This window comes from Grus americana, chromosome 1 (assembly GCF_028858705.1).
Source record: "Grus americana isolate bGruAme1 chromosome 1, bGruAme1.mat, whole genome shotgun sequence".
Lineage (NCBI taxonomy): Eukaryota > Metazoa > Chordata > Aves > Gruiformes > Gruidae > Grus > Grus americana.
This window is the reverse complement of record NC_072852.1, coordinates 159,513,594-159,540,612: the sequence shown is the minus strand read 5'-3', so window position 1 is coordinate 159,540,612 and position 27,019 is coordinate 159,513,594. Positions and strand designations below refer to the sequence as shown.

Sequence of the window (27,019 nt, the reverse complement as noted above, 5' to 3'; positions counted from 1 at the left end):
ACTTTTGATTTTTTAAGTACCTTTTCATTTCAGCTTGTTCTTTTTTTTCTTGGATCATCTTTATCTCACTGTCTTCTCTCTGTGCATTTCTGTATCTCACTGTGTTGGAGTGCTAGAAGCAAAATGATTCCTTTTAAATGAGGTCTGTGGGTTGTTGTTTTGTAATGTTTCAGATGAAAGCCAGATACAGTATTTTAGATAGAAAGTTTCAGATGAAAAATCTTTATTTCCAAATGCACCGCACATCAAGTCAGTCAAGATATTGTGCAGTATTTTCCATCTACAGCACAAGGCTGCTTATTTTCATCAAGGTTAATTTCAGTTTTAATTTCATGCGTGAAGTCCCGTCCAACGCAACTTTTAACTTTAAAACCAAAGGTCCTGTAAGCTCAGCCAATCTCTCTGAACTGGAATGAATGCCGTCAAAGTTCCTAAGGGTGAAGACTGGGAAAGAAAAGGCTTTAGACACCCTTTTGGCTTCTCGAGCCTGCTGCATGTGCTGCCAGGCAGCAAGTTGTGCAGAACACACAGTTAGTGACCGCGGAGTGCAGGGAGAGGGGAGAGGGAGGGAGAACGGTTGCCTGAGCTCATCCAGTGGAGGGTACAATCAGTATTACTATTCAGATTTAAGCGAGTCTTTGGAACACTCCTGGAGGGGTAATGCTGGGTGTTACCCTTACTATTGGACACAAGCAAAGCCATATTTGCTTTAAAAGTCTAGTAACCTACAGATTCTTTCTACCACAGCATGGAAAAAGTTACAAATTACTTCTTATGCAGCTGTTTTTAAGTATGAAGCACATCTAGAAAATGACTATCATAGTTTGGAAATGGAGGGACTAATATTGCCCCTTGAATTTTCATAGACACAGAGATCCACAAAATATCATTATGAATTTGCAGAAGTGAAAATGCTCTTAACTGCATGAAACTATAGCACAGTGAAATCCACGATTACTATTCTCCCTTTTAGTCTTTGTCCTTTTGTCTGACAGTTCTCGTGTTTGAAAAATATTGGTAAACTTCCACTGGAAATTCTGAATTGCTGTTTTGCCAGCCTGAGTGATTCGCGTAACTCCAGAGTGAGGCTTTTTGAGGTGTCCTGGGTAGCAATTGTTGTCTTCCTAACGTAGCATCTACGGATTCAGTGAATCTATCTCAGCAAGTGTTGCAAAACCAGCCAGTCTATCACTGAAATAACCATGTCAATTATTTTGAGGATAATTCTAATACAATTACAGTACTTGTTTTACGATATCAAGATTTCAAAAGTTAAATTGTAAACAAGATCATAGATAGACATTAGTCTTACACAAGCATTTATTATATAGTAGACATTCTTATTTCTTATATTCTCAAATTGAAACCATCATTTCTATGAGGACTTACATCTTGAGTCAACGTTTCAAGAGATTTTCCTCTGCTGATTCGCTGGCTGTTGGAACCATGTCTCAGTGACCTGAAACAATCATAATCAATTTAACGATACATCTCAAGATGAAATTTTGACCTTTATAGGATGGCCATTACAAAGCACTGCTCTCCAGCCACCCAATATCTCAAATTCTTATCATTTTTCTCTCGCTAACATCAGAAGCTTATCTGTTCTTCAATTGTTTTCAATCCGGTCTAACATAAGCTAATTTCTTTCCTTCTGATCTTTAAATTGATAGCTTTGTAGTCAGTGAAGGAAATGACATTTGAAATAAAAAGGCATTTTTTCCATTTATACAGTACAATGAATTTCATTATGGTTACAATGAAGAATGTAGAATTCAGTTCTTTGTACAAGTAATTTCAGTTTTTCACACGTTAGGTATTGCTCAAATTTAATTCTTTCCATCACCTTTATTTTAAGAATATTTTTAAACCATCCTTTCTGTCCATTTTTACCTGCGTTCTTGTCGTATATGATGCTGGACACTAAGTATTGACCTTTCCTTTGCAGGCTGCCCCTCAAAGGATCCACTCAGCATGCGTTGTCTAGTGCAGGCTCTACAAAGAAATACAATGATGATGACACAGAGTTTTCAGTATAAATGATAATTTCTGAGGTAGTGCGTTCAGACAAGTCAGCTTGGCTTTCTGGGAAGCAAGTGCCCAGGTTAACAGACAATAACAATAAAACAAAAATGGACTTTCCATGAAAACATATTTCCAAGGCAATGGTCCCCACTCTGCAACATAACCGGTCATCTGATGAAGCTTCTCCCTGCCTTAGCAAGGGCCATCTTTGATTTTTTTTTTCAGTTTGCTGTAGAATTTATGGTCCCTCAAGACTTCACTAAGCGTGAAAAGGGTCAAGCAATGCACTAATGATCAGTAAAACCAGCTTCTCAGAAATAAAGAAGGGAAGAGTACAAGTACAGCTGTCATTTTAGGGCAGCTCCCTTTCAGAGCTGTATATGGCAAAATATTTATGTACGTGTTCAAGAGTTACAGCATATCTTGGAATGTTCTTCTGCATAACTCGGACCATATATGATTTGAAATGAAAAGCTGCACGTTGCTGACATGAAACGTCTGCTCTTTGGGAATATATTGAACTTGCAGCATTTTGTTGTGTGTGGTTTTTCACTTGTTGGCTCATTTGTTTCATTTTGCTTTTGCTAAATTTTGGCAAACACATTTTACACATTTTGGTAGAAATGAGTATGTGTTCATTAGTAAGTGTGCTACAGATAAACAAAACATGCGTATCTTTATTTTGATGGCTACAATGAAATGGATTTGCTTAAGAAAAAGAGAGGTTTCCACTAAAAGAGCTCACACAAATCCTCCAATGGCTGAGAAATGAATTTCAACATTGGAAAAATATTTTAACTTTCCAGGAATGCTGCAATTTAAAGTTTACACAGTGCAAAACTTGTTGCTCATTTTGTGTTATGCAATCATTCAGAGAAACACAAGACCCAGCTGGTAATATTTCATACTTTTTAATGAACTGAATCTCCATTTTTTTTTAAACATGAAAAAAACTACATGCTATTGGAGTAACCACTCTATTCACCAGTCTACTGTAAGGCTTAGATAAATGCTATCCTTGACGGCGTTGGATGATCATGCTTGACGGCAAACGGTGTTCCACGCATGTTCTTTCCCCACTGTGACTTTGTTTTTCACTCTTCTCCGCTGTTTCTCCTGCTCTTGGATTTAAACACATAGATACAACTAGGGATCCAAAGTGAGATCTGGAACAAAAATGAGAAGCTTAGAATGCTTGTCAGTGTCATCACTGCCAATCATACTAGCATGCTAGAAAAATATATTGTGCTACGCTTGTTATAGAAGGCATTAGGTTACACTACGCTGAACTGAAGCATCATGCCATTTCAGAAAGTTACTGTGTCTTATAAAACACAGCTCATCTTAGCCAAAACATGAACATTTTAATACCAATGGATTTTAAGCATTATATTAATGCAGGATTGTACTGTCAGAAAAAAACAGAGATATTGTTTGAATACCTATGCAATTTTCTTGAGGGGGAAAAAAAGTTATTTCCTAAAAATAGATCCCACCTAACTGCATTAAAATGACAATCCAGTTTTTCCCAGCAGAGACAATAGAAAGTTCTGGGGTCTGACTTCTGTATAAAGGCTTCTTGCTGTGACAAAGAGGGTAACTTATCTTTTTTTCCCTGTAAATATAAATTATTGTGCTCTGCTTGTAACAACTAGAAATTATTTTCTTGACATCAAAAAGTGACTTGCACATAAACTTTTCATGTCCTTGTACACAGGTTACTGGAATATCAAGTTACATAAACTCTTAGTGCCCATAATAAAAGAGAACATTAAATGCTCAAACTTTACCTGACTAATGAACAACATGGCTTATTTGATTATTAATGGTATAATAAAATACACTTACCCATATACTGTACAGAATGGGCATGCATAAAGGGTAAGACCTGTAGAAAGACTGTTAGTATTATCTATGATCTCTGCCTAAGTTAGATTCCTAAATCCATATTTAGAATTTATATCCTTTGCCTCATTTTCAATAACTCTGCAAGCCCTGCAGCTCCTACTGAAGTTAACAGAGAAATAATGAAAAGCCAGTTGTATAGCACAGAGATCAGAAATTTTTATCAAGTTACTGCAAAGAAACTTTTTGTGTTTTCAGAGAAAAAGACGCTGTGCTGAAAAGGCCGTGACTACTTTTGACGGCCTCTCTCCCGGCATTCTCCACTTGATGGGAATTAGTGCCTTAACCTTCCTTGTATAACTCTTAGTAAAAGCCATGCTTTGTTATCCTTTTGACTCAGGATCTGGATATTTTTCAGCTGTTTAGACACCTAGAGTTGCAGATCTTTGGGGACTTTTGAAAAAGAAGGCAGGTGCCAGGAAGTTTTTGGAATTGCATAGTTGCTAACTTCAAAGTCTACAATAGGATTAGTTTTCTTATTGTAGACACCTACACTTATGTGCTTACTCTCAGTGCCCACATGTGAGCCATGTGTCCAGGCTTCCCTCATAATGAGCAGAGATGTAGGATTCAATTAAATTGGTTGTACGCAGGTGGCCAGTGCCACCTGCCATGCCTTGGAGTGTGCTGCCTTGCTTCCAGCTGCTGCTCCAGCAGGGTATGGGTCCCCTACAAATTTATGTATTACCTGCCATCCTCAAGAGGATGTTTTGGACATCCTCTGGCATCTCATACATTACTAGATGTCCATATGTGGAAAACTTCATTGAACACTTGGTCAATTAATTTAATTAATGATGTTTGGAAGCTAGTCAAGTAATCATAAAGTGGGCATCTAAAGACAAACCAGTCAGCTAAAATCTCACTGGGCTCCACTGCCTGCATTGACTAGATTTCTGTTAACTAGATGACAGAGGTGATCACTTAGCTCACTGGCAGATCTGGTAGTCTGGAGGTGAAATCCACACCTGGGACAATCACTGTGCCACAGTGTTAAAAATTTAGTCCTATGTGGCAAATGGGAGTAAAAAAAATGTTTTCTTGACTTGATACATCTTCACCTAACTGTAGCTGGTTGGAATCTTTTGACCTTTCTTTGAACAATGCAGGAAAAATTACCTTTTTTAGCTAAAATTGTCCTTTCCATCTTCCTATACCACCTCTATGAAATACTAGATAGGTTCATGTTCACTGGTGGAGGAATGAGGAAGTTATGAAACAAAAGAAAAGAGACAAGAAACATGTCAAGCTTCTGGACTTTGTACTCACTCTGCAGAATTCTGAATGTAGTGCAGCAGCTGCAAACTACTGGTCCAAATTTGCCTTGAAAAGCACAAACACAAATGTAATAAAATATCCTGAAAAAGAAAATGTGATTTGGTAGGTTATCAGAAAGCCAAGCTAAGGTGAAGACCATACAGAACAATATGGTATTGGGATACCATATAGTATGTATTACCTGAGAACAATTATGAGGTCCAAACTTTTGAAGTCCTTTAAACTATTTCATGCATTGGAACCCCTGAAAAATAAGTAGTGAACAGAGTGTTCAAGTAACATTCTTTGAGGTAAGGTAAAATGTTAAATGCTTTGATCAATACTTCAAAATACTATACCTTTAATGCTTATTCTGAGGTCTCCTGCAGAGGGTATGCATATGGCTCACGCTTGAACTTTTTAGGGGGGCATCCTTTCCACAACAAGTGTTTACTCATCCTCTTGCATTCCAGTCTAACACTGAGTTGTTGTTTTTCTGTATTATTTTAATGAGTGAATACTTATGTAGTAACTGCAGCAACTACATGTATTACTATGTACTTTTGTTCTTGTTCTCCCTGAAATGTGCTCACACTGAAGTCTTAGCAGTGTGGTATGCTTCAGTAAAGCACTCAATTATCAGCCTCATTCAGCATTGTTTTCACTATGACTCTCTATCCTTACTAAATCTTTCTATGGTCTCATTATACTTCTATCTAACTTGGAATATATAGTTAAATGTGACAAACTAAGATTCATGGTGAATTCTGGGCTGATGCTTGTCTAACTTCCTTTTCCATACCTGCAGTGCTGGAGACTCCACAGCTCACTAACTCTACTTCACAGCAATGCTTTACAGTGATGTATATAATGGTGGTCACTTGGCACAAAACCCACAAAACAGAGTAACTTCTTACCAACAGACATGTGCATTCCAGTATTTATTTCTGTTTGTCTTTGCAGGAGGCAGCTGAAATCCACTGACATCACACGCTTGCGGAGATTTAAGAAGGTGGTGACTAAGTCTGCATTTTGCTCCTGATGACAATCATCAACTGAGCTTAACTGTAATACTTGTTCAGAGAAATGCATGGTTATCAAAGCCTCATAATTATGAAGAAAGAAATCATACTCATAACAGAGAAAACATAAAATATATACTAAGAAACCTGTAAATGATTTAGAACTGACTAATATAAGTCAGTTATTCAATGCAGGCAAATTTCTAATAAAGGATAACAAAGGCATGCCTTCTATGATCATAGAATTCTAGAATCATAGAATCATTTAGGTTGGAAAAGACCTTTAAGATCATTGAGTCCAACCATTAGCCTAACACTGCCAAGCCCACCACTAAACCATGTCCCTAAGTACCACATCTACACGTCTTTTAAAAAATACCTCCAGAGATGGTGACTCAACCATTTCCCTGGGAAGCCTGTTCCAATGCTTGATAACCCTTTCAGTGAAGAAATTTTTCCTAATATCCAATCTAAACCTCCCCCAGTGCAACTTGAGGCCATTTCCACTCATTCTATCACTTGCTACTTGGGAGAAGAGACCAACACCCACCTGGCTATGACCTCCTTTCAGGTAGTTGTAGAGAGCAATAAGGTGTCCCCTCAGCCTCCTTTTCTCCAGACTAAACAACCTCAGTTCCCTCAGATGCTCCTCATACGACTTGCTCTCTAGACCCTTCATCAGCCTCATTGCTCTTCTGCAGATGCACTCCAGCATCTCAATATCTGTCTTGTAGTCAGAGGTCCAAAACTGAACACAGTACTCGAGGTGTGGCCTCACCTTTTCTGCTGGGCAGCTTTCCAGCCACTCTGCCGCAAGCCTGTAGTGTTGAATGGGGTTGTTAAGACCCAAGTGCAGGACCCGGCACTAAGCCTTGTTGAACCTCATCCAGTTGGCCTCAGCCCATTGATCCAGCCTGTCCAGATCCCTCTGCAGAGCCTTCCTACCCTCAAGCAGATCAACACTCCCTCACAACTTGGTGTCGTCTGTAAACTTACTGAGGGTGCACTTGATCCCCTCGTCCAGATCATTGATAAAGATATTAAGGAGAACTGGCCCCAGTACAGAGCCCTGGAGAACACCACTTGTGACCAGCTGCCAACTGGATTTAACTCCATTCACCACAACTCTTTGGGCAAGGCCATCCAGCCAGCTTTTTACCCAGCAAAGCATACACCCATCCAAGTCGTGAGCAGCCAGTTTCTCCAGGAGAATGCTGTGGGAAATGGTGTCAAAGGCTTTATTAAAGTCCAGGTAGGCATCATCCGCAGCCTTTCCCTTATTCACTAAGCGAGTCACCTTGTCATAGAAGATGAGGTTAGTCAAGCAGGACCTGCCTTTCATACACCCATGCTGACTGGGCCTGATCACCTGGTTGCCCTGTACATGCCAGGTGATGGCACTCAAGATGATCTGCTTCATAACCTTCCCTGGCACCAAGGCCAGACTGACAGGCCTGTAGTTCCCCACATCTTCCTTCTGGCCCTTCTTGTAGATGGGTGTCACATTGGCTAACCTCCAGTCAACTGGCACCTCCCTGGTTAGCCAGGACTGCTGATAAATGATGGAAAGAGGCTTGGTGAGCACTTCTGCCAGCTCCCTCAGTACCCTTGGGTGGATCCCATCTGGCCCCATAGACTTGTGTGTATCTAAGTGGTGTAGCAGGTTGTTAACCATTTCCCCTTGGATTACGAGGGCTTCATTCTGCTCCCTGTCCCTGTCTTCCACCTCAGGGGGCTGGGTACCCAGAGAACAGCTGGTCTTGCTATTAAAGACTGAGGCAAAGGAGGCATTAAGTACCTCAGCCTTTTCCTCATCCTTTGTCACTGTGTTTCCCCATGCATTCAATAAAGGATGGAGATTCTCCTTAGCCCTCCTTTTGTTGCTAATGTATTTGTAGAAACATTTTTATTGTCTTTTATGGAGGTAGCCAGATTAAGTTCTAGCTGGGCTTTGGCCCTTCTAATTTTCTCCCTGCATAACCTCACGACATGCTTGTAGTCCTCCTGAGTTGCCTGCCCCTTCTTCCAAAGGCCACAAACTCTCCTTTTTAACCCTGAGTTCCAGCCAAAACTCTCTGTTCAGCCAGGCTGGTCTTCTTCCCTGCCGGCTCGTCTTCCAGCACGTGGGGATGGCCTGGTCCTGCACCTTTAAGATTTCCTTCTTGAAGAATGTCCAGCCTTCCTGGACTCCTTTGCCCTTCAGGACTGCCTCCCAAAGGACTCTGCCAACCAGTCCCCTAAACAGTCCAAAGTCTGCCCTCTGGAAGTCCAAGGTGGACTGCCTCTTCATCCTGGCTGGGTGGTCTGTAAGAGACTCCCACTATGATATCTGCCTTGCTGGCCTTTACCCTGACTCTTTCCCATGAACATTCAACCCTACTGTCACCATCATCAAGATGAAATGACTGGCTATGTGGACAAACAAAAAGCAGTTTGACACACTGAATAGTAGAGCATTAAACCAGAAGGACCCTGATAAACTTGAGGACTGAGTCAGCAGAAGCTTCAGGAAGCTGGACAAGGAAATGTGCAAAGTTTCACACCTGGTGCAGAACAGCTTCATGCATCACTGCAGGCTGTGGAATGGCTGACTGAGGAAAAGGATCTGGGAGTTACATTGTGCACTGGGTTTTGATGGGATGGAGTTACCTGGCTGATAACTGGATGAAGGTGTTCCTGCCATCAATAAGGCAAACTGACTACTATATTAAGGAGGAATGTAGCCACTTGATCGAGAGAAGTTATTATCACTACTCTACTCAGAGCTGGAGAGGCTGCACCTGGGACACACTTTTGGGTACTTCATAAGGGATGATGAAACAAGGGAGCAGGTACAAACAGTCAGTGGCCTACAACATGTGACGTCCAGGGAGACTTGAGAGTGCTGGGCTTGTTTACTTTGGAGAAGAGGAGGTTAAAGCATGGAGCTCAACTCTGGTTACTGTGAGATGACAGAACAGTGAGCAACAGCCAGAAACAGTGGCTTGGAGGGTTCAGACTGGGCATCAGGAAATCCCTCTCTCAAAGGCAGGGTAATGCTGTGCTGGAACCAGAGCAGGTGAAAGATGCAAAAAAGCTGATCTGATCCAGGGTTAGCGACAGTCCTACTTGAAATGGGCAGTTGGACAACATGGCTTCCGAAGTTCCCTTCTGACCAATATGTCTGTGTTCCTGTGATAAACAAACTAATGAAAATGTTTGCTCATTCTTGTATAAGAGGTGGTGTATTATACTATTGCATTAGTGTCCAGAGAGAATTTATTCAGAGATTAACTTTATAACTTTCCTAGAAGCACAGAGAAGCTCATTTCTTGCTCATTCTAATATTCAGAAAAAAAATCATTATATTTTGCAGAAATACATGTATAAACACAGTCTGAATTATCTTCTAGCATATTAGCAAATTAGTAGAACTGGATACTTAATTCAAGCAATTCTTTTTTTTTCCCCCAAGATGCACTCATGGCAGTCTCAGTTTCAAACGTATGATAAATGCACTTCACTCAATTAGCTGTTTATGAAACTGAAAGTTCCACTTAAGCATGAGCTATGTTATTCCCTCAAGCCCAGTAAACACATCAAACGAATCTTGACTAGAACAGTGAAAATCCTATTGTATACCCCTAGCATCAGTTTACAGTTTGACTATAGCAATAACTGTAATGAAAAGCAAATAAACAAATAAAAAGCTGCCTATTTAAAAAATGTTAGTTTCCCATACTGTCACAATATATATTTTCTAATATAATGATTTTTTGTGATTTTAGTGAGTTTTATTTTTTCATCAACAGACCAGAGAACTTTTAAGTCTTTCCTTGTATTTTATAAAATAAGGGCATAAACCCTTATGTGAGGGTGACTGAGCACTGGTGCAGGTTGCCCAGAGCGGTTGTGGAGTCTCCATCCTTGGAGATATTCAAAAGCTTCCTGGACATGGTCCTGGGCAACTGGTTCTGGATGGCCCTGCTTAAGCAGGGGGGTTGGACCAGGTGACCTCTAGAGGTCACTTCCAACCTCAGGCCTTCTGTAAAGCATGGTTTAATAGACACCAGAATCAGGTTCTGCACTACTGATACTTTGACTATATTTTGGACTACATGAGACTACTTTTAATTTGCTCAGTTTCCCCACCATTCTGTGCTGTTTACAACTTATCCTTGGCACTGGAGAGAACGGACTGCTTTATAAAGAACATTTCGACCAGACCATCTCCACCCTCTCTACCTCAGAAAGCCAGCGGGACTAATAAAGGACTGGACACCCATTCTTAGATAATGATCCCACAAGGAACGAGGGTCAGAAGAACCGCAGGCACAAAACTTGCTTTTAGACAAAAGTAGCGCTCACAGCAAGACAGAGTGAGACAAAAGTGGGAAACACTGAAGATATGCAGCAGGAATTAAATTTGCTAGAAGTGGTTATTGCTGCTGAGGGAAATGCCTCACAATTTTCAGAAAGAAATGGAGCTGTTTGTTTGTAATTCAGAGGCACTACTAAATGTGATTGTGTTTTGAAAAAGTTGTTCTAGCTGTCTGTAACTCACTTTTATCTTGTTTCATTTTCCTTGGAAGGCTGAACTCCCCACCTCAGAATGGATTTATGTGAAGAGTTAAGCCTCTCCGTGCTCTGCAAATCACTGGTCAGAGTCAAAGTACCCAGGGAAGTAGTTGCTACATCTACATCCTTGACTCTGTTCTCAGGACTAACTGCACCAAGACCTCAAGGGGTCAAGGTAAAGGTTGGCTTCCAAGCAAGGATCTTCAGAAAATAGTTGCCCTGGAGTGCAGTAAGAAAGTTGCAGGAAAACAAAGAGACCTGAGACCTCCATTTTGCTGCACAATGTATCATTAGATGAGCAGGTGAGACACCTAGGCCTGAATGTGTGAACTGCCTCTCTGGGTGGTCGAGGGCTATTTATGCCCTTCTTCCTCCTCTTGGCAAAGAAGACGTCAAGGTGCAGTTCAGTATATAAAGGAAAAAATAAGGTCTGGATAGAGGAAGATGTGCAAGAGACATAAAGGTACCTGTGTGTAATGCATATTCCTTCTACGCAGCTGGTTATGTTGAAACATTCAGAATTTGATTAAAATATAATGTGACAAGGTTTAAAAAGTAGGGGGGGAAAGGTAAGAGGTGAACTTAAGCTAGAATAGACTTAAAATTCTCTTTTCAGTACAGCAATTTGATCAAGTTGAAGTTGCCCAGGGGCAGCTTTACTGTTTAAAGGCATTGCTTCAGATAAATGCTCCTTAATTCAGGTAGACAAAAATTAAAAAGATGCTGTAAGGAACCTTCAGAAGGGACATCCTGAGTTATCTCTTATTGTTCTTGGCATAAACGCCATTTCTTCTTTTGTCAAATACTCTGAATAGCTGAGACTCAGCTACCTTTATTAAGGAGCAGACAGCATTTACAACTAAAGTAAAAATAAGAATCTCTTATGTCTTGTGAGTTTGAGTTTTCCTGTGTTCCTTAAACTGAATCAAAAGTTTCAGCTGTAAATTTTATCCTTTCTTATCACTTCTTTCTCTGTTTGTAAAACTCCCCTGCATCAGCACTGAACCACTGGCAGTGCTCAGGACCAGCAGGCCCATCCCTGGGAATGCTCTCTATCAGCATGCCCACCAGATATACCATGAACACAATTTTCTTATGCATTGGAGATGTCACAGTTCAGAGCTTATTTAACAATTTTGAGGCAATGACAAGCAACAATAAACAGTATTTGGTCCTTTTTCTCAGGAGGAGAATAAGACTGCCTCTTTGTAAATGACTTGCAAGCATCCTGAGAAAGCACTAGAGGACATATCGTCCCACATTTTTCTTACTTGACAGAAGCTCCCTCCTTTTCTCTGTTCCTCAAAAGTTCATCGCTGCTGACCAAGGAATTAGATGGGAAAGCACAGTAAATGTGGATTAAATTAACAGATTAAATAGATTAATGAAAATAAATTAATAGATTAGGAAATGAAAACTTTCTTCTTCTGCCCCTGAAACTTTTCTTCAGAGGAATTCAGAGGTGAATAGATGAGAAGTCCTCCAAGATTCAAAACTTTGGTGGAAGACATGCTCTGAAGGACCAAATGGAAATCAGCAGGATTGAAACTGGAAGGACTGAATTCTGATTTTGTCTGAGAATTTAGTGAAGTCCAAACAACAGTTTGCTTGAATTCTCCTCCCACTCTGCTTCAGACCTCTCCTGAAAAGGAGAAAGATCTGTGTTGATGGAAGAATCAATCAGAATTCTGAATTTCAATTTGCAGAACATAATTTTTTCTTCTGTGTAAGAAAGAATGTAGCCCCTACAGATGTCACAGGTTTTTACATTTTTTTAAAATATAAAACAGCAGCGTATTCTCTTTGTCTACATGTTCCCTCTGTGGTATAGTATAAGAAATATGCCAAACAAACTGACACTTGTGTAACCCCAGAGGTGTCAATAACATTTCACAGTTGTAATATAACATAGAATTTCATGACAAATGTTTCACTGAAATAGGCTTCATGACAGTGTACCTCAAAGCATATTTTTAAAGGTTTTTGATTAGGACAGAGAGACTTCTATTCATCTATCCATAACAGTAATGCCTGTAAAATCAAGGTATGCTCACACAGCTGAAAGAAATGCTTACAAATAGACCCCTAAGTTTTGTTAGAATACTTAAAGTCTTGTACTTAGATTTCTCAATAATATTTTGACAAAGAGCATTCAGTTGAATGACTAATTGTTCATGTTTTCATTACCATAGGTTTAAAGACAGATAAAGTTGTGCATTATTTTCTACAGTTCTCCCTGTGCTGTATTCTTATAGAGTATTAAAAAGTGTAATATTTCTCACATTGCATGTAATTACTAGGCACTTTTCAAGAAACTTCACAATTCAGAAATCACACTGAATTACCAGTGCACTGCGCCTCATAAACCACTGCCATACTTAATCTAATCCCACAACCGTACTTCTCAGATCAGTTATTCCTGTGTACACTGCTTGCTTACCTGGAGATGCACCTGCTTTGGTCAGAATGTCAGTATAAAAAAAGAATGATCTATAAATTGTTGGCATTGCTAATGCACCTTATATCAGTGATAGTCATTCTAATGTAAAACAAATAGCGGCATAAAAAGCTGCAGCATGGTGATGCCCATATGACAACTTTAGACATGGGTCTTGGAGACTTAGGAGCATATTCCTTACTTACGGTGCTGAGTACTTACTTGATATGGAGTACCGAAATGAGTGATCGTTATTAAAACCTTCAGGAAAACCTTCTTCAGAAGTCACAGTTCTGAAGTCTTCTTCCTTGTACATTTCCTACTTGGAATATGATTACCTGTAGTCTATGCTTTCTGGTGTACAACCCCTGTGAATGTTTACATGCATATATATGCAAGAACTAGGCTGGAATTCTTTAGGCAAAGTAACACCGCTTATGAAGAGACATTTTTTGATTAATTTAGAAGGAAGATGTGAAAAGAGCTGAAAAATGATCTTTCCGCATGACACAGAATTCAAATATATACTGAAGAACGATCTCTCTCTTGTTGCTGCTCAAGCGTATAATATATCCAGAGAAAAGAGCAATTTATCTTTGATAATGAAGGCAATAGATGTACTACAAAAGGATACACTATCATAAATATTATACACACAGTAACATTCATGAAAAACAAGGTTATGAGAAATCAGATGACAGTCAAAACAATATCAAATCACTGCTGACTCTTACCTTAGAATTTTATTGATTGCTGTCTCTTTTTCTAGAAGGTTTCTTGCTCTGATGCTGAAAACAGATTTACGGAGCTATAAAATTAAGAAAAAGACAGTGTACTTTTTAATTGCTGTAAAATATAGCATGTGTATCTGACAGACCAATGAAACATTATGAGGCTGAGTGTACGTAAAATTAAGCACATAATCTTCTCTATCATAAAACTATTTTTTCACAGTTTGTGGCATGGGTGTCCTTTTCCAGGAAAAGGGTGGTAGAAAAGATCAAAATGGTCACACAGAGCAAATTCCTTGAGGAATGCGTAAGATCCTAGCCTTATCTTGCAGCTTTTGGCCTCCCTATCCCAATCCTTACCTAGTTCTGGGTGCAAAGCAGCAGACAGTTTTGTTGACTTGCAGTAATATTATTCCCTTTACTACAGATTTCTTCTCCAGTTGGCAAAGTCACACCTTTGTCTTGATCTTTGCTACTCCTCCTCCACTTCGGATTTTGACTAGGCTGGATCATACCCTGAAGATGCCTTGACTACACAGAAGAGCCAGCTGACAAAGCTTGGATGTCTCATGTCAGTGCCTTGAGTTAGGTGCCGTGAAAGTAGGTCTCCTGTTTCTCCTGAAACCAGGCCTGCTCGCCTGTTCTTGCCCTTGCCATCTTCACTATCTTTTTTTTTTTCCCCCGATGTAGAGAAAAAAATGTGGTGAGCGAAATGTGCTTGTGTTTGCCTCTGGTCATGAACAGTGTTTTAAGCATATTCTTGTGAACAGGCCTTCCTGGACATTAAATGAAAGGACTGGGATACAAGAAAAAACAAGCACTTAATTCCTAAGCAAGTAGTAACAAACATGGCAAGTCAAGGAACAAATCACAGCTGAAGAATTTACCTGAGGAATTGCACCTGTGTTAAAAAGAACGACTCTGGCACCTTGTAAGACTGAATTCTGTCAACTGTTTGGAGATCATTATCTTAAAGCAAATGGTTGAGAGAGATTTGGGAGCTTCTAGCAACGTGTGCCCTGTTTTTTGATCAATCTGAAATGGAATTTTTAAGCACATGGCTTTAAAACTATTCATTATAAATATCAGATTTGTTTAACTGATCTGTGTCTGACCTAAGGATGTAAGTAAAAGATTTCTAGAACACTACCTCAAATCCTGAGTCACCAGACAAATAATTTTGCTATAACTTCTCTCAAGACTCAGATTGACTCTGATTCACCATAAGATGTCTTACTCTGGAGAAAAACAGAAGCCTAGAAAATACCTTAAAACTTGTTAATTATACTGTCTGTCCTTAATAAAATGGCTACTGCTTTTTAAGGCAGACCTGTAACGGCAAGCTATAAACTCTTTCCTACCACTTGCCTTTTCAAGTGTGGCTCCTTTAACCTTTCTCAAGTCCTAACCTGTCTCTGTACAGCCTGTGGAAGTAAGAACATAAATGATTTGAAAACACCACGATTTTGAGATTCTGTGGGTTCCTTAAAAAACCCTGCAACTTGAAAACTGAAATAAAGTATGCAACACTTCAGAATGTAGTTTGGAAAACAAAGTATGGGAATTTCAGGTAAGATTAAAAAAATAGTAATGGAATTGTATAGTTGAATACAAAACAAAAATTTGTTCCATTACCTGCATATAATTAATGTCAAAATAAACTGAAAATCACAGTATGAGATATACCATTATATTAAATACTGTGTAGGGGTAAATATTTCATATATTGAAGTATATTTGTGTAGGTTTTAACTCATTTGCAGTACCTCAGCACAGGTTTAGTGGATTTATCAGCATGGTACCTTATTATGGATTTAGATATAACTGACAATGGTGAAAGCAATGGCAACTGTTTCACATCTTTTTTTCTTCTAATGTCAGTAAAATTAATGTCAGTGAAATCCCAGATAACTGATTTTTCCCTTTACGAGGATTGCAGAAAGAAATCTCCAAACCATAGGAGTTTTTATCCTTTTGCAAGGTGTTAGCTAATAATTTTTTTAGGGGTCAACTAGGAACATCAAACTTATGGGAATAATGAAGGTGGAGAAACATCTGGTTTGTTTCAGTTTTTTCCTGTTATAAATAATTGCTTTAGAATAATTGCACTGACATCAAACATCAGGGAAAAAAAGTGTGCTGCCTACTAGTGTGTTATGTCCATTTCTTTCTAGTAACAGTTCTTTGCTTGTTAACAACTCAGAAATTGAAAAGATTTCATCCACAGGAAGCATTGATTTCCTTCCAAATTTCCATTTTTTGCTCAGAAAAAAAGCTGAATAATAATAATAATAATAATAATAATAATAATAATAATTTTTCCTGAAATCATCTACAGCTCCTTATCTGGCACAGACCACCTCTTTTTTTGGTGTTTAAAAATTTTGGTGTTTAAAATAGGTGTTAAAACACCTCGGCATTAAGCGTGTGGCCCAAGCAGGGAAATTCACCCAGGTCGTCAACAAGGGAAAGTGCCCTGGCAAAGCAGGAATGAGGAGTCTACTTCTTTTCAAAGACTTTACAGGGAAGTTGGGTGCTTGTACTGATACATTCAGTGCTTCCCCAAGCCAAGCGTTAAACCACCTAGTTCCAGCAAGGAAGAAAAGCATCTCAAAAAAAAGCTGCTAGCAGGTCTAGGCCAAGGGCTACTTCCATCTGGCACATTCGTCTAGCAGGGACTGCTGAATCCTCCTCCTAGGTAGTGTAGCAAGACTAACAAAGAAGGAGGCAGCGGCATGTGTTTTGCATAAAAGCATAACTGCTAAATCTCTTGCATGCCTCAGCTGGAAATTGTCTGACCCCCTGGTTTTGATGCCTTCAATGAACACCCTAGTTGTCTGCTGGAGATTTGCAAGGACAGCATCGCACTCTGGTATTTGGCCATGGCACAGCCAGAGGCACAACATCCCCAGAGCCAGAGAGACGAAGTGAAGCAGTAGGAAGGAGCCCATGTCTGGAGCCACTGAGATGGGGGAGAAAGGACTGTTCTAGTTCTTACTCCCAAAGCTGTTAATGAATTTTACTCAGTGATGCTGAAACAAATGAATGCCTAATGGGAATGGGGAAAGGGACTAGAACACGAGATGTTGCACCAGACTATTTGTGCAAAGAGTGCATTTACTTTTCTTGCACTTTTTTTCAGAAGGACTAGCTGTGAAACTTGTAGCTTAGGCAGTATGTCCTTGATCCTGACCATGATCTAAGCATGGACTGAGGCTTAGGTGAAGTTTTGAAGATTTGTTACCATCCTGTCTCCCTCTCCCTCTGCATTGTGATAGAATTTAGACTGAAGCAGGTATCCAGTCCTTTAATCCAGGAATACACAAACATGATCCTATACTTTAGTGCCTAGGGATCTCAGTGGTCCAAAATGGAACTGATAATACAATCCTGGCACTTCCAAGGATTACAGCTTTTGAAGATGATGGTCGTCATTGCTCTTTAGGACTTAGGAGTTCCTGCTTCACCAGAACCCTGGTGAATTTATCGTAAATTTGAAATATCCAGAAGAAGCAATCAAGAGCATATTTTTAGATATGCACGATTGATCCATTGCTCATATTTAAACGAGTTAGCAAGCAGTCAAATAGCAACGTGCACATGTCAATACGTGTGTTGAAGAAAATCAAACATTACTATAAACTTTAAAAATATATGTCCTTATTTCTCTATTAGATAAATAAACCAAACTGCTTCCCATTTAATGTTCCAAATTTGCATAGCACATCGGGCAAATGCAGTGGAACTGTACAAACAGAAAATGGAGGTGATGATCAGTATTTTGTTTAATAATGTCTAGATGCCACATGCTGGTGTAGAAGGAGGCTGGCAATTAAAACTTGCGATACCTGCCGAGTTCTTGAATGTTGCAGAGGAAATTATTAGCAATGTTAATGTACAAAAGACATTACTCGATATGATGATGTGGAATTAAATAAGTACGGTATACTCTGCTGAGGTTATTTTAGGGTATATCTGTTTAGCCTGCTGGGTTTTTTATTACAGCTTGCGATGTACTGTGAGGACACCCTCAGTGTATCTTTATTAGCCATTATTTATTTATTTACTTCTTTATGCAGCATAGAAGTACACTCAGTGCAGAAATAACAGTGCCATATAGCTTTCTGCTATAGAGCATTATTTTTTAACGTAAGACACTGTCCTGAAATCACCTAACAGCATCTGATTACCGTTAAATATGTTTTCAACAACACATTTTAAAGAACTCCTGCAGGTTACTTTAATCTGTAAGGAACAGCTGTGTCAGGTCAGCAAATTACCGATAATATTTCCTGGATGAAAAGGTTTTAGATGGAAAGCATGTGCTTGTATGAAACCATGAATAAAACTCATGTCCTGGTTCTCACATTCCTTTGAGTTTATTTACACAGATGTGCCTGTAGACACAGGATTAGGGAATCTGCAGGTAGTGCTTCACCCACAAGTGCTGGCACCCTTCACTGCTGCTGTTGGCAGGACAGACTTCAGGCAGACAAAACGACTCAGGCTAGTCAGTGTGAACTCGATCTGAATGCTACATCCTGTGAAATCCCATGTATCCAAAACGACGAGGACAAGCAATAAACTACTGTAACTGTTGTAAAAGAAGCTAAATCACAGAACATTGTTGCTCTGCAAGTGCCATCCACTGCTTTGAAAAGGTACTGCAGATATTTTAAATAAATAAATAAAATTATTATAAAATCATATTATAATAAATTATATTATAATAAATTGCAAATAAATAAAGTTATTTAGTAGTATATTTAAAAATTCCAGGCTTTTTACCCTGGGAAAAAATATCTTTGGCATAAGATTAAAAGCAAAGCAACACTGGACTGTACCTTTGCTAGATGACAGCTAATGACTGTGGATCAGTCCTACAGCCTTGGTGTATTGGCACAGCACTGCTGACTTTGGGGGGATCTGTGCCAAGTCATAACAGCTAAGATGTGGCTCAGTAGTTTTAAGTTTTGAGAAATACTATTCATTGTCAAGGTTTTGATATATTTTGCTAGTGACATGTGTGCAGTGCACAAACCCCAGCAAGCACTGCATAAAGCAATTGTTTTCAGCTTGAATTTGACAGAGAATTGTACGCTATCAACAGGTAAAACTGTGTTGATATAGTGTATTGTTTTTGAATCAGACCACTGCAGAGCTGGCAGAAGAGACAAGTGTTGGTGGGTGTTCTGCAACATAAGGTGAGGCAAGGTCATAAGTAAATAAGGAGATCTAAACCTCTGAAATGGAAAAATAAAAGTGCATGGGATATATTTTTCTAATGCAATTTCTAAAGTGTTATACGAAAACTGGGAATTGTAGCTTAGTGCTATTGATAGCAATCTTTTATAAGCAACTGCAGGACCATATGGGAATAGTCTTCTGTACCATGCCAGAAATTCCAAGCAAGGAAAAAAAAATCATCCAAAGCTTCTGTTTCAGTTTGGAATTTGTTGGATGCCAATTGATGGTTTATGTAGACTTGCAGAATGAACAGATTGTTAGGTACTATATTGTTATTTAAACACGTGCAGCTTCTAGGGAAAATATGAAGAGTCAGTGCAATAAGCAATATATCAGAGTGATTTTTAAGAAACAACGAGGAAATATTTGGGCAGAATCTCTTCAGAGCTTGACCATTCTATTAAATATAGGATGTTTTTGGCCCACAGGAGTTTGCTGTGTAGTCTCTCAAATGCAAACATTATTATTTGTTCAACAACATGAATGTGACAAAATGAATGTGACAAAAATATGAAGAGTGATGGAAGGCCAGACTGCAAGTTGTTGGTAGGTACCTATGTTCAAAAGAATTTAAGCAGGTTGAGTGACTAAATCCTATAGAAATCAGTGGGGAATTTCTTAAGCTCTTTTGAGAACTTTGCTTAATGCCTACAGAATCATAAAGGATGAATTACAAGGGACCTCTAGAGATCACCTAATCCATTTCCCTCTCTCAAAGTAGAACTAACTATTTTCGTTTGGACTTTGAAAATCTGGCCCTTGGCAAGGTTGTCCCATATAAGAAACAGGCTCGCTCAACAGTCAAGAAAGTGGTCTAGCATTAGATAAGTGCCACAAGGAGTCAAAGGCTGTCCCCTTTGATCAGATGTCTAGAATGAGAAGTGGTCATAATCTCCTTAACTCTTGGGAGCCATTGACCTGAAATAGCCTTAATTCCTTTTGTAGCCCTTGATTGCTGCCTGTCTCTTAAGGAAAGCCATGTTCTTCTAATTAGCTGACTACTGGTCTGGAAAATCTACGTGTCCTCTCATAACCAAAAACCTTTTTCAATTAAGTCTGAGAATATGGACAAGGCTAATATTAGCATACTCATAAACCCCCCAAAGACTTAAAGGGGATGATAATAGTCCATCTTAGACACATGGGGGAGCACCTCTAGGGAGGGAGAAAAATCCCTCTCTTTTATGTCTTGTCATACTACAGTTGCGTTTTCCCACACTTGAGTCAGTAGTTCCAACTGGGTTGGAAGGGACCATTAAAGGTCATCTAGTCCAACCCCCCTGCAATGAGCCAGGACATCTTCAACTAGATCAGGTTGCTCAGAGCCCTGTCCAACCTCTGCTTGAATGGTTCCATTCAAGGAAAGAGGGATGGGGCATCTACAACCTGTCTAGGCAACCTGTTAACGGTGTTTCACCACCCTCATTGTAAAAAAATTCTTCCTTGTATCTAGTCTGAATCTACTCTCCTTTAGTTTAAAACCATTACTCCTTGTCCTATCACTACAGGGCCTACTAAAAAGTTTGTCCCCGTCTTATAAGCCCCCTTTAATTACTGGAAGGCTGTAATAAGGTCTCCCTGGAGCCTTCTCTTCTCCAGGCTGAACAACCCCAACTCTCTCAGCCCGTCTTCATAGGAGAGGTGCTCCAGCCCGCTGATCATTTTGGAAGATGTGACCTTGGATAGGTTTGTTTTCTTTTGTTTTCTATCTTTACTCTATGCAGGAGCCAGGGAGACCATGGGAAAAGCTAGTAAAGAGGGCTGGGTAGATTACTCATGGCAGCCAACAGCAGTGAGGAAGTGAGGACACCTGGCCAAGCTGATGTGGGGTTGTAATACATTCTGCTGGGAGCACAGCAGTGGAGGAGAAGGCTCCACTCTACACCTTGGGTTGGGGATCTTGAGGCTTTAGGGAAGAAAGGACTTCCAGGCTGGGCTGGACTGGGAATGGAAGAAGACTGACAGTGACTGTGAGTTTCAAGTGGGAGGTAACTTGGGTTGGGGGAACAAGGAATAACCTTACTCCTGGTTGTACAAGCACATGCGTATAATGCCCTCCCCTAGAAAAAAGTGATCATGACTATATTTTATCAGTTCTTGTGAATGACTCCTGTGAGTGGGTGAGGGAGACCAAAAGGCTTTGAGAAGGAGATCTGGATTCCTCGGCAGGAGGAAGGAAAGGGAGAGTACAAGGCTCGAACAGAAAGGCTTTCCTGTAAGCCAGACCCTTGTTGCCTCTCCATTCCAAACTAATTCACGCTCTTTTCTGTTAAAATACAGCAGCCCTAAAAATTTTGCCAAGTCTGTATTTTGTTTGATTGAAAAAACAGTTTTAATGCATCTTCACAGCCTTTGTATCAAACCCTTGAAAGCTTTTAGCACAAAACTGATGAGGTAGAACGCTAACGCCAGAAAGAAGTGCTGAATTATCGTACTTCTTGAAAATGGCAAAATATCCAGTCCCCAGCCTCCTTTCTCTCAGAATGTAATTGAAAATTGGTCTTTTCCAGGCAGAATTTTGAACATACTATGTAGAGGCAAGAGTGACAAAGTAATTTAAAATCATCAGAAGCCAGAGACAGACCATAACGAGAACAGAGTCTTGTTACTATTGCAGTTCTGCCTTCTCTGCTCTGAAGGCAAACATGGTCAGAAATGATAACATTACCAGCCGAAATGTGTATGTAGTAAAATACTTAATGAGAAAGTGTCTTTTTCTATAAATTGATTATTTAGACAAAAGGACATAGGGACATTGTTAAGGGACATCGTTACATACCCATTTTATCTGAAAATAAACAAAATCTTTAAAAAATGCAAAATAGACAAATAAGTCTCCTGATTAATTTTCAGAAAACCTGAAACACATCACTGCATTTACATATATTAACTTCATTAGAAAGATCTGATGAGAACAGACGTGGGACAAAAATAATCTTTGAAAATCAAGACTGTAATGAGCAAGAAAATGCTGGATTCATGAGCCATTCACATTCCAGAAGGTAGATTGTTTTAATGACTTTTCTGAATGTTATAGCTAGATAGATTTTGGCAATATCCTGCAAATGACATAAATAGGTAAGACTGAAGCACTTGTGTGTGTTTAATTAACAAGCGGTATACAGAAACTGAAATTGTAGGACAGAGTTCTACTCAGATACTCAGTAAAGGGAGATTAAGATAAAGTTTGAATGATTTTTGTTGATATTTATGCACAAAGTTCTGCAAGAATTACTTCAGGAAAAAATGCAGTATTTATTAGTGTCTAAAAATAAATAATCTTTTCTACTTGGAGTTCAAGTGTAATTGCACTTCATTAGTTTCTGCTATATTCAAAATTAATGTGATAAAATTATTCTTTCAAATTTCTTAAAGAACAGTCAGGAACATAACAGAATGATATTGTACTTTTTGTGCCAAAATTCTGCTTTGCACAATAAAATGTCCAAAATAAAGTTCAGAAAAGTTCGATTCACTTGGGACATAAGTTTATTACAATAAGAAGCAGAAATTCTGGAAATGGCAATTTATGAATAAATATTCCACCCTTGATTCTTTTCTAAAAAGGAAAAAATACAAATAAATTTATGAGTATGTCTTCATGCCTGATGATTTTCTGAAGGGTATCTTGGGACACTGTCTTCAATACTAAAAGCTATGCGTTAGAAAAGCTGAAATGCTATTTTTGCAAGAAAAGCCCTTTCAGGATACTCTCAGAATATACTTGGTTCTTTTGCAAGAAACAGAATAGTTAATGAAAGAAGCTGAGCACAGATCAGAAAAAGACATGCCGAAACAAATTGCCAGATTAAACAACATCTTATCAAGAATAGGTGGCATGTCTCAGCAGCTCACTATCTATGATGTTAACCAAACATGCATTAGAAGTTGTGGGCAATCTTGTGTGTTGAATTTGTGTGTGAAATTGTAAACAGATAAAATAATAAACTTTCCCTGAGGTGTCAAGAGATAATGATTTCTATGTAAACCAAAGAGTGTTGATCTCCAAGAAAGTGCTGAGGCTCTTCCAGAATGAGGCTTATTCACAGATTGGTAGAGGTTGGAAGGGACCTCTAGAGATCATCTAGTCCAAACCCCCTGCTAAAGCAGGATCATCTACAGCAGGTTGCACAGGATGGTGTCCAGGTGGGTTTTGAATGTCTCCAGAGAAGGAGACTCCACAACCTCTCTGGGCAGCCTGTTCCAGTGCTCAGTCAGCCTCACAGTGAAGAAGTTTTTTTCATGTTCAGATGGAACTTCCTGTGTTCCAGATTGTGCCCATTGCCCCTTGTCCTGTCACTGGGCACCATTGAGAGGAGTCTAGCCCCTTCCCCTTGACATCCACCCTTTAGATAGTTGTGTTGGGTTTGCATGGCAAGGTTTTGGTAGCGGGGGGGCTACAGGGGTGGCTTCTGTAAGAAGCTGCTAGAAGCTTCCCCTGTGTCTGATAGAGCCAATGCCAGCTGGCTCCAAGACGGGCCCACCGCTGGCCAAGGCCAAGCCTATCAGCGCCTCTGTGATAACATATTTAAGAAGAAGAAAAAGTTAGAGAGAGCTTTTGCAGCCAGAGAGAGGAGTGAGAAGATGTAAGAAACTCTGCAGACACCAAGGTCAGTGCAGATGGAGGGGGAGGAGGTGCTCCAGGCGCCGGAGCAGGGATTCCCCTGCAGCCCATGGTGAAGGCCATGGTGAAGCAGGCTGTCCCCCTGCAGCCCATGGAGGAAGGATGAGGGGGTGTAGAGATTCCACCTGCAGCCCATGGAGGACCCCACGCCGGAGCAGGTGGAGGCACCTGAAGGAGGCTGTGGCCTGTGGGAAGCCCACGCTGGAGCAAGTTCCAGGCCGGACCGGTGGACCCGTGAAGAGGGGAGCCCATGCCAGGGCAGGTTTGCTGGCAGGACTTGTGACCTCGTGGGGGACCCCACGCTGGAGCAGTTTGCTCCTGAAGGTCTGCACCCCGTGAGAGGGACTCCATGCTGGAGCAGGGGAACGATGAGAGGAGTCCTCCCCCTGAGGATGAAGAAGCGGCAGAAACACTGTGAGATGAACTGACCGTAACCCCCACTCCCCGTCCCCCTGTGCCTCTGAGGGGGGGGAAGGTTGAAGCCGGGAGTGAAGTTGAGCCCGGGAAGATGGGAGGGGTGGGGGGAGGTGTTTTAAGAGTTGATTTTATTTTCTCATTCCTCTACTCTGTTTTGCCTAGTAATAAATTAGATGAATTCCCTCTCTAAGTTCGGTCTGTTTTGCTCGTGACAACAACTAGTGAGTGATCTCTCCCTGTCCTTATCTCGACCCACAAGCGTTTTGTTATACCTTTTCTCCCCTGTCTAGTGAATGAGGGGAGTGAGAGAGCAGCTCTGGTGGGCACCTGGCCTCCAGCCAGGGTCAATCCACCACAATAATTATAAGCGTTATGAAGATCCCCTCTCAGTCTTCTCTTTCCCAGGCTAAACAGACCCAACTCTCTCAGCCTTTCCTCATAACAGAGATGCTCAAGTCCCTTAATCATCCTCGTAGCCCTCCGCTGGACTCATTCCAGTAGTTCCCTGTCTTTCTTGAACTGGGGAGCCCAGAACTGGACACAATATTCCAGATGTGGCCTCACCAGGGCAGAGTAGAGGGGGAGTATAACCTCCCTCGAACAGCTGGCCACCCCAGGACATCATTGGCCTTCTTGGCCACAAGGGCACATTACTGGCTCATGGAGAGCTTGCTGTCCACCAGGACTCCCAGGTCCTTCTCCGCAGAGCTGCTTCCCCGTGGATCAACCCCTAGCCTGTACTGGTGTCTGGGGTTGTTCTTCCCTAGGTGTAGGACCCTACACTTGCCTGTACTGAATTTCATATGGTTCCTCTTTGCCCAGTTCTCTAGTCTGTCAAGATCTCACTGAACGGCAGCGCAGCCTTCCAGTGTGTCGGCCACACCTCCCAGCTTAGTATCACCAGCAAATTTGCTGAGGGTACACTCTGTCCTCTTGTCCAGGTCATTGATGAACATGTTGAATAAGACTGGACCAAGCACTGACCCTTGGGGCACACCACTAGCTACAGGCCTCCAACTAGACTCTGCACCGCTTATCACAACCCTCTGGGCTCTGCCATTCAGACAGTTCCCCACCCACCTCACTGACCCCTCATCCAACCCACGCTTCCTAAGCTTGCTAACAAGGATGTTATGAGAGATGGTATCAAAAGCCTTGCTGAAGTCAAGGTATACAACATCCACTGCTCTCCCTTCATCCACCCAGCTGGTCATGCCATCATAGAAGGCTATCAGATTGGTCATACTTGGGTTGATGCTTGTGTTCCATCCCATCTGACTTTAATGGATATCAACAGGATCATATCTGGAAATGAAGGCAAATAGCCTGAAAAAAGCAGGTGCAAAGCTCAGCAGCCCACCTGCAAGGCAACACAGGTCATCATGAACATATGACCTCGGTGCTCTGACTCCTCAAAGGCTGCAGAATCCAGTGTGAGGTCTGCTGCTTAATATTCATAGTCCTCCATGGTAGTAGCTCTGGCCTCTGAGATCAACTCTCACTTTCTGACCATGACCTTCCATCATACAAGTACATTCTGCTCTAAGTAGGAAATCAATGGGAGAGGCATATGGCATGGGAGGTCGAGCTTTCACAGGAGCTAGACCTTAATGATGGATCTTGCTCCCACAGGAAAAAGGAACGACTACTAACTTCACTGCTGCAGAGCTAAAAACAAAACTCACATGTGAAAGGAAATAGAAAGGAAACAGGATGATAAAGAAGACACAAAAGAGAAAATATGTTTGCTACTATCCAATTAATCTTACAAATGCAGAAATAAGGGAGCTGGCTTGTTTATATTCCTTCAATTAAATGGGAGATGCTCAAAGTCTGAATATAAAATACATGGATATATTAAAGCTCTTTTGCTTTGTTTTGTAATTCACTCCTGCTATGCCACTGCTGCAAACATGCACACGGGTATCGCTACATATTGAGCCACAGGCATTTTCAAAGTTCATCTCATGATCCTGTCCGTTTTGAACTTTAATTTAACAGCAATGTGCTGTGTTGTGTGGCCAAAGACAAGTAGCCAGTTCAGGAGTGTCCTCCTCACAATAATTTTCCAAAGGGCTTGCTAAATGTGTCTCTCCTAGAAAAGCATTCTAAGGTGTTTCTGTGCTCCTCTGATTCTAGTCTTGAAGTTACGAAGCCAGGGCCAACTCAGCTATATTTTACTGGTCACCTGATTTGTTGTAAATGCTACAGCTCGTTTAGTTCTTTGTCCCCTGAAAATTACTGTGACTATCCCTCAGGCTCTTGTGAGAGCCACTACAGTAAGATGTCCTTATTTTCTGCCAACTTATTTTCTTCTCATCCACCAAGTCACACAAAAAATTTTGTTTCCATATTTCATCCAGTTCTCCTGTCCAAGAATTTACTGAAATATTGGTTAGCTAAGGAAATTCCCAGCATACTGTCAATAATTTTCATACAAATGTGGGAGTGTAAAAAACCACTTCTCTCTCTGTCTCTAAAACTCCTCTTGTCCCACATCTACAGTGTTCATTTAATACCATAACTCCCTCTTTCCATTTTTTAACTCTTTCCTCAGATACTTTTTCCATTAATTTTATAACAGCACTGTCTACTTATACTTGCACTTTTTCTGAGCAGTCTTCCTTCTATCACCTGCAACTATCTTAATGGTACTTTTTACTACAACGGGGGTATCCTCACCAACCTGGACAGTCCCAGTTTCTCTAATTAGACTCAGAGCTCTTCAACTCATGGCCTGCAGACCACATCAGGATAGACTAGCTCAGCACGCAGTGGTGGTCTGTGGCAAGATCAA

At 40.5% G+C, this 27,019-nt stretch overlaps 1 protein-coding gene and 1 long non-coding RNA gene across 10 annotated transcripts in view; both read right to left on the bottom strand.

The window, feature by feature from the left end:
• Window positions 1–27,019, bottom strand: part of NALCN (sodium leak channel, non-selective) — a 247,179-nt gene that overhangs the window by 34,645 nt on the left and 185,515 nt on the right. For all 9 annotated transcript variants that reach the window (XM_054847101.1, XM_054847129.1, XM_054847111.1 and 6 more), the window contains 4 exons: window positions 13,938–14,011; window positions 1,894–1,995; window positions 1,390–1,459; window positions 21–112 (listed from right to left, as the gene is read on the bottom strand). In XM_054847101.1, the coding sequence (XP_054703076.1) occupies window positions 21–112; window positions 1,390–1,459; window positions 1,894–1,995; window positions 13,938–14,011 (338 nt within the window). The remainder of the gene's footprint in view (window positions 1–20; window positions 113–1,389; window positions 1,460–1,893; window positions 1,996–13,937; window positions 14,012–27,019) is intronic.
• LOC129214895 (uncharacterized) lies at window positions 2,946–13,925 on the bottom strand. Its single transcript, XR_008579842.1, has 4 exons — window positions 5,547–13,925; window positions 5,390–5,452; window positions 5,200–5,288; window positions 2,946–3,191 (listed from the first exon to the last, which is right to left on the bottom strand). It is a non-coding gene; the product is annotated as an uncharacterized LOC129214895 (long non-coding RNA).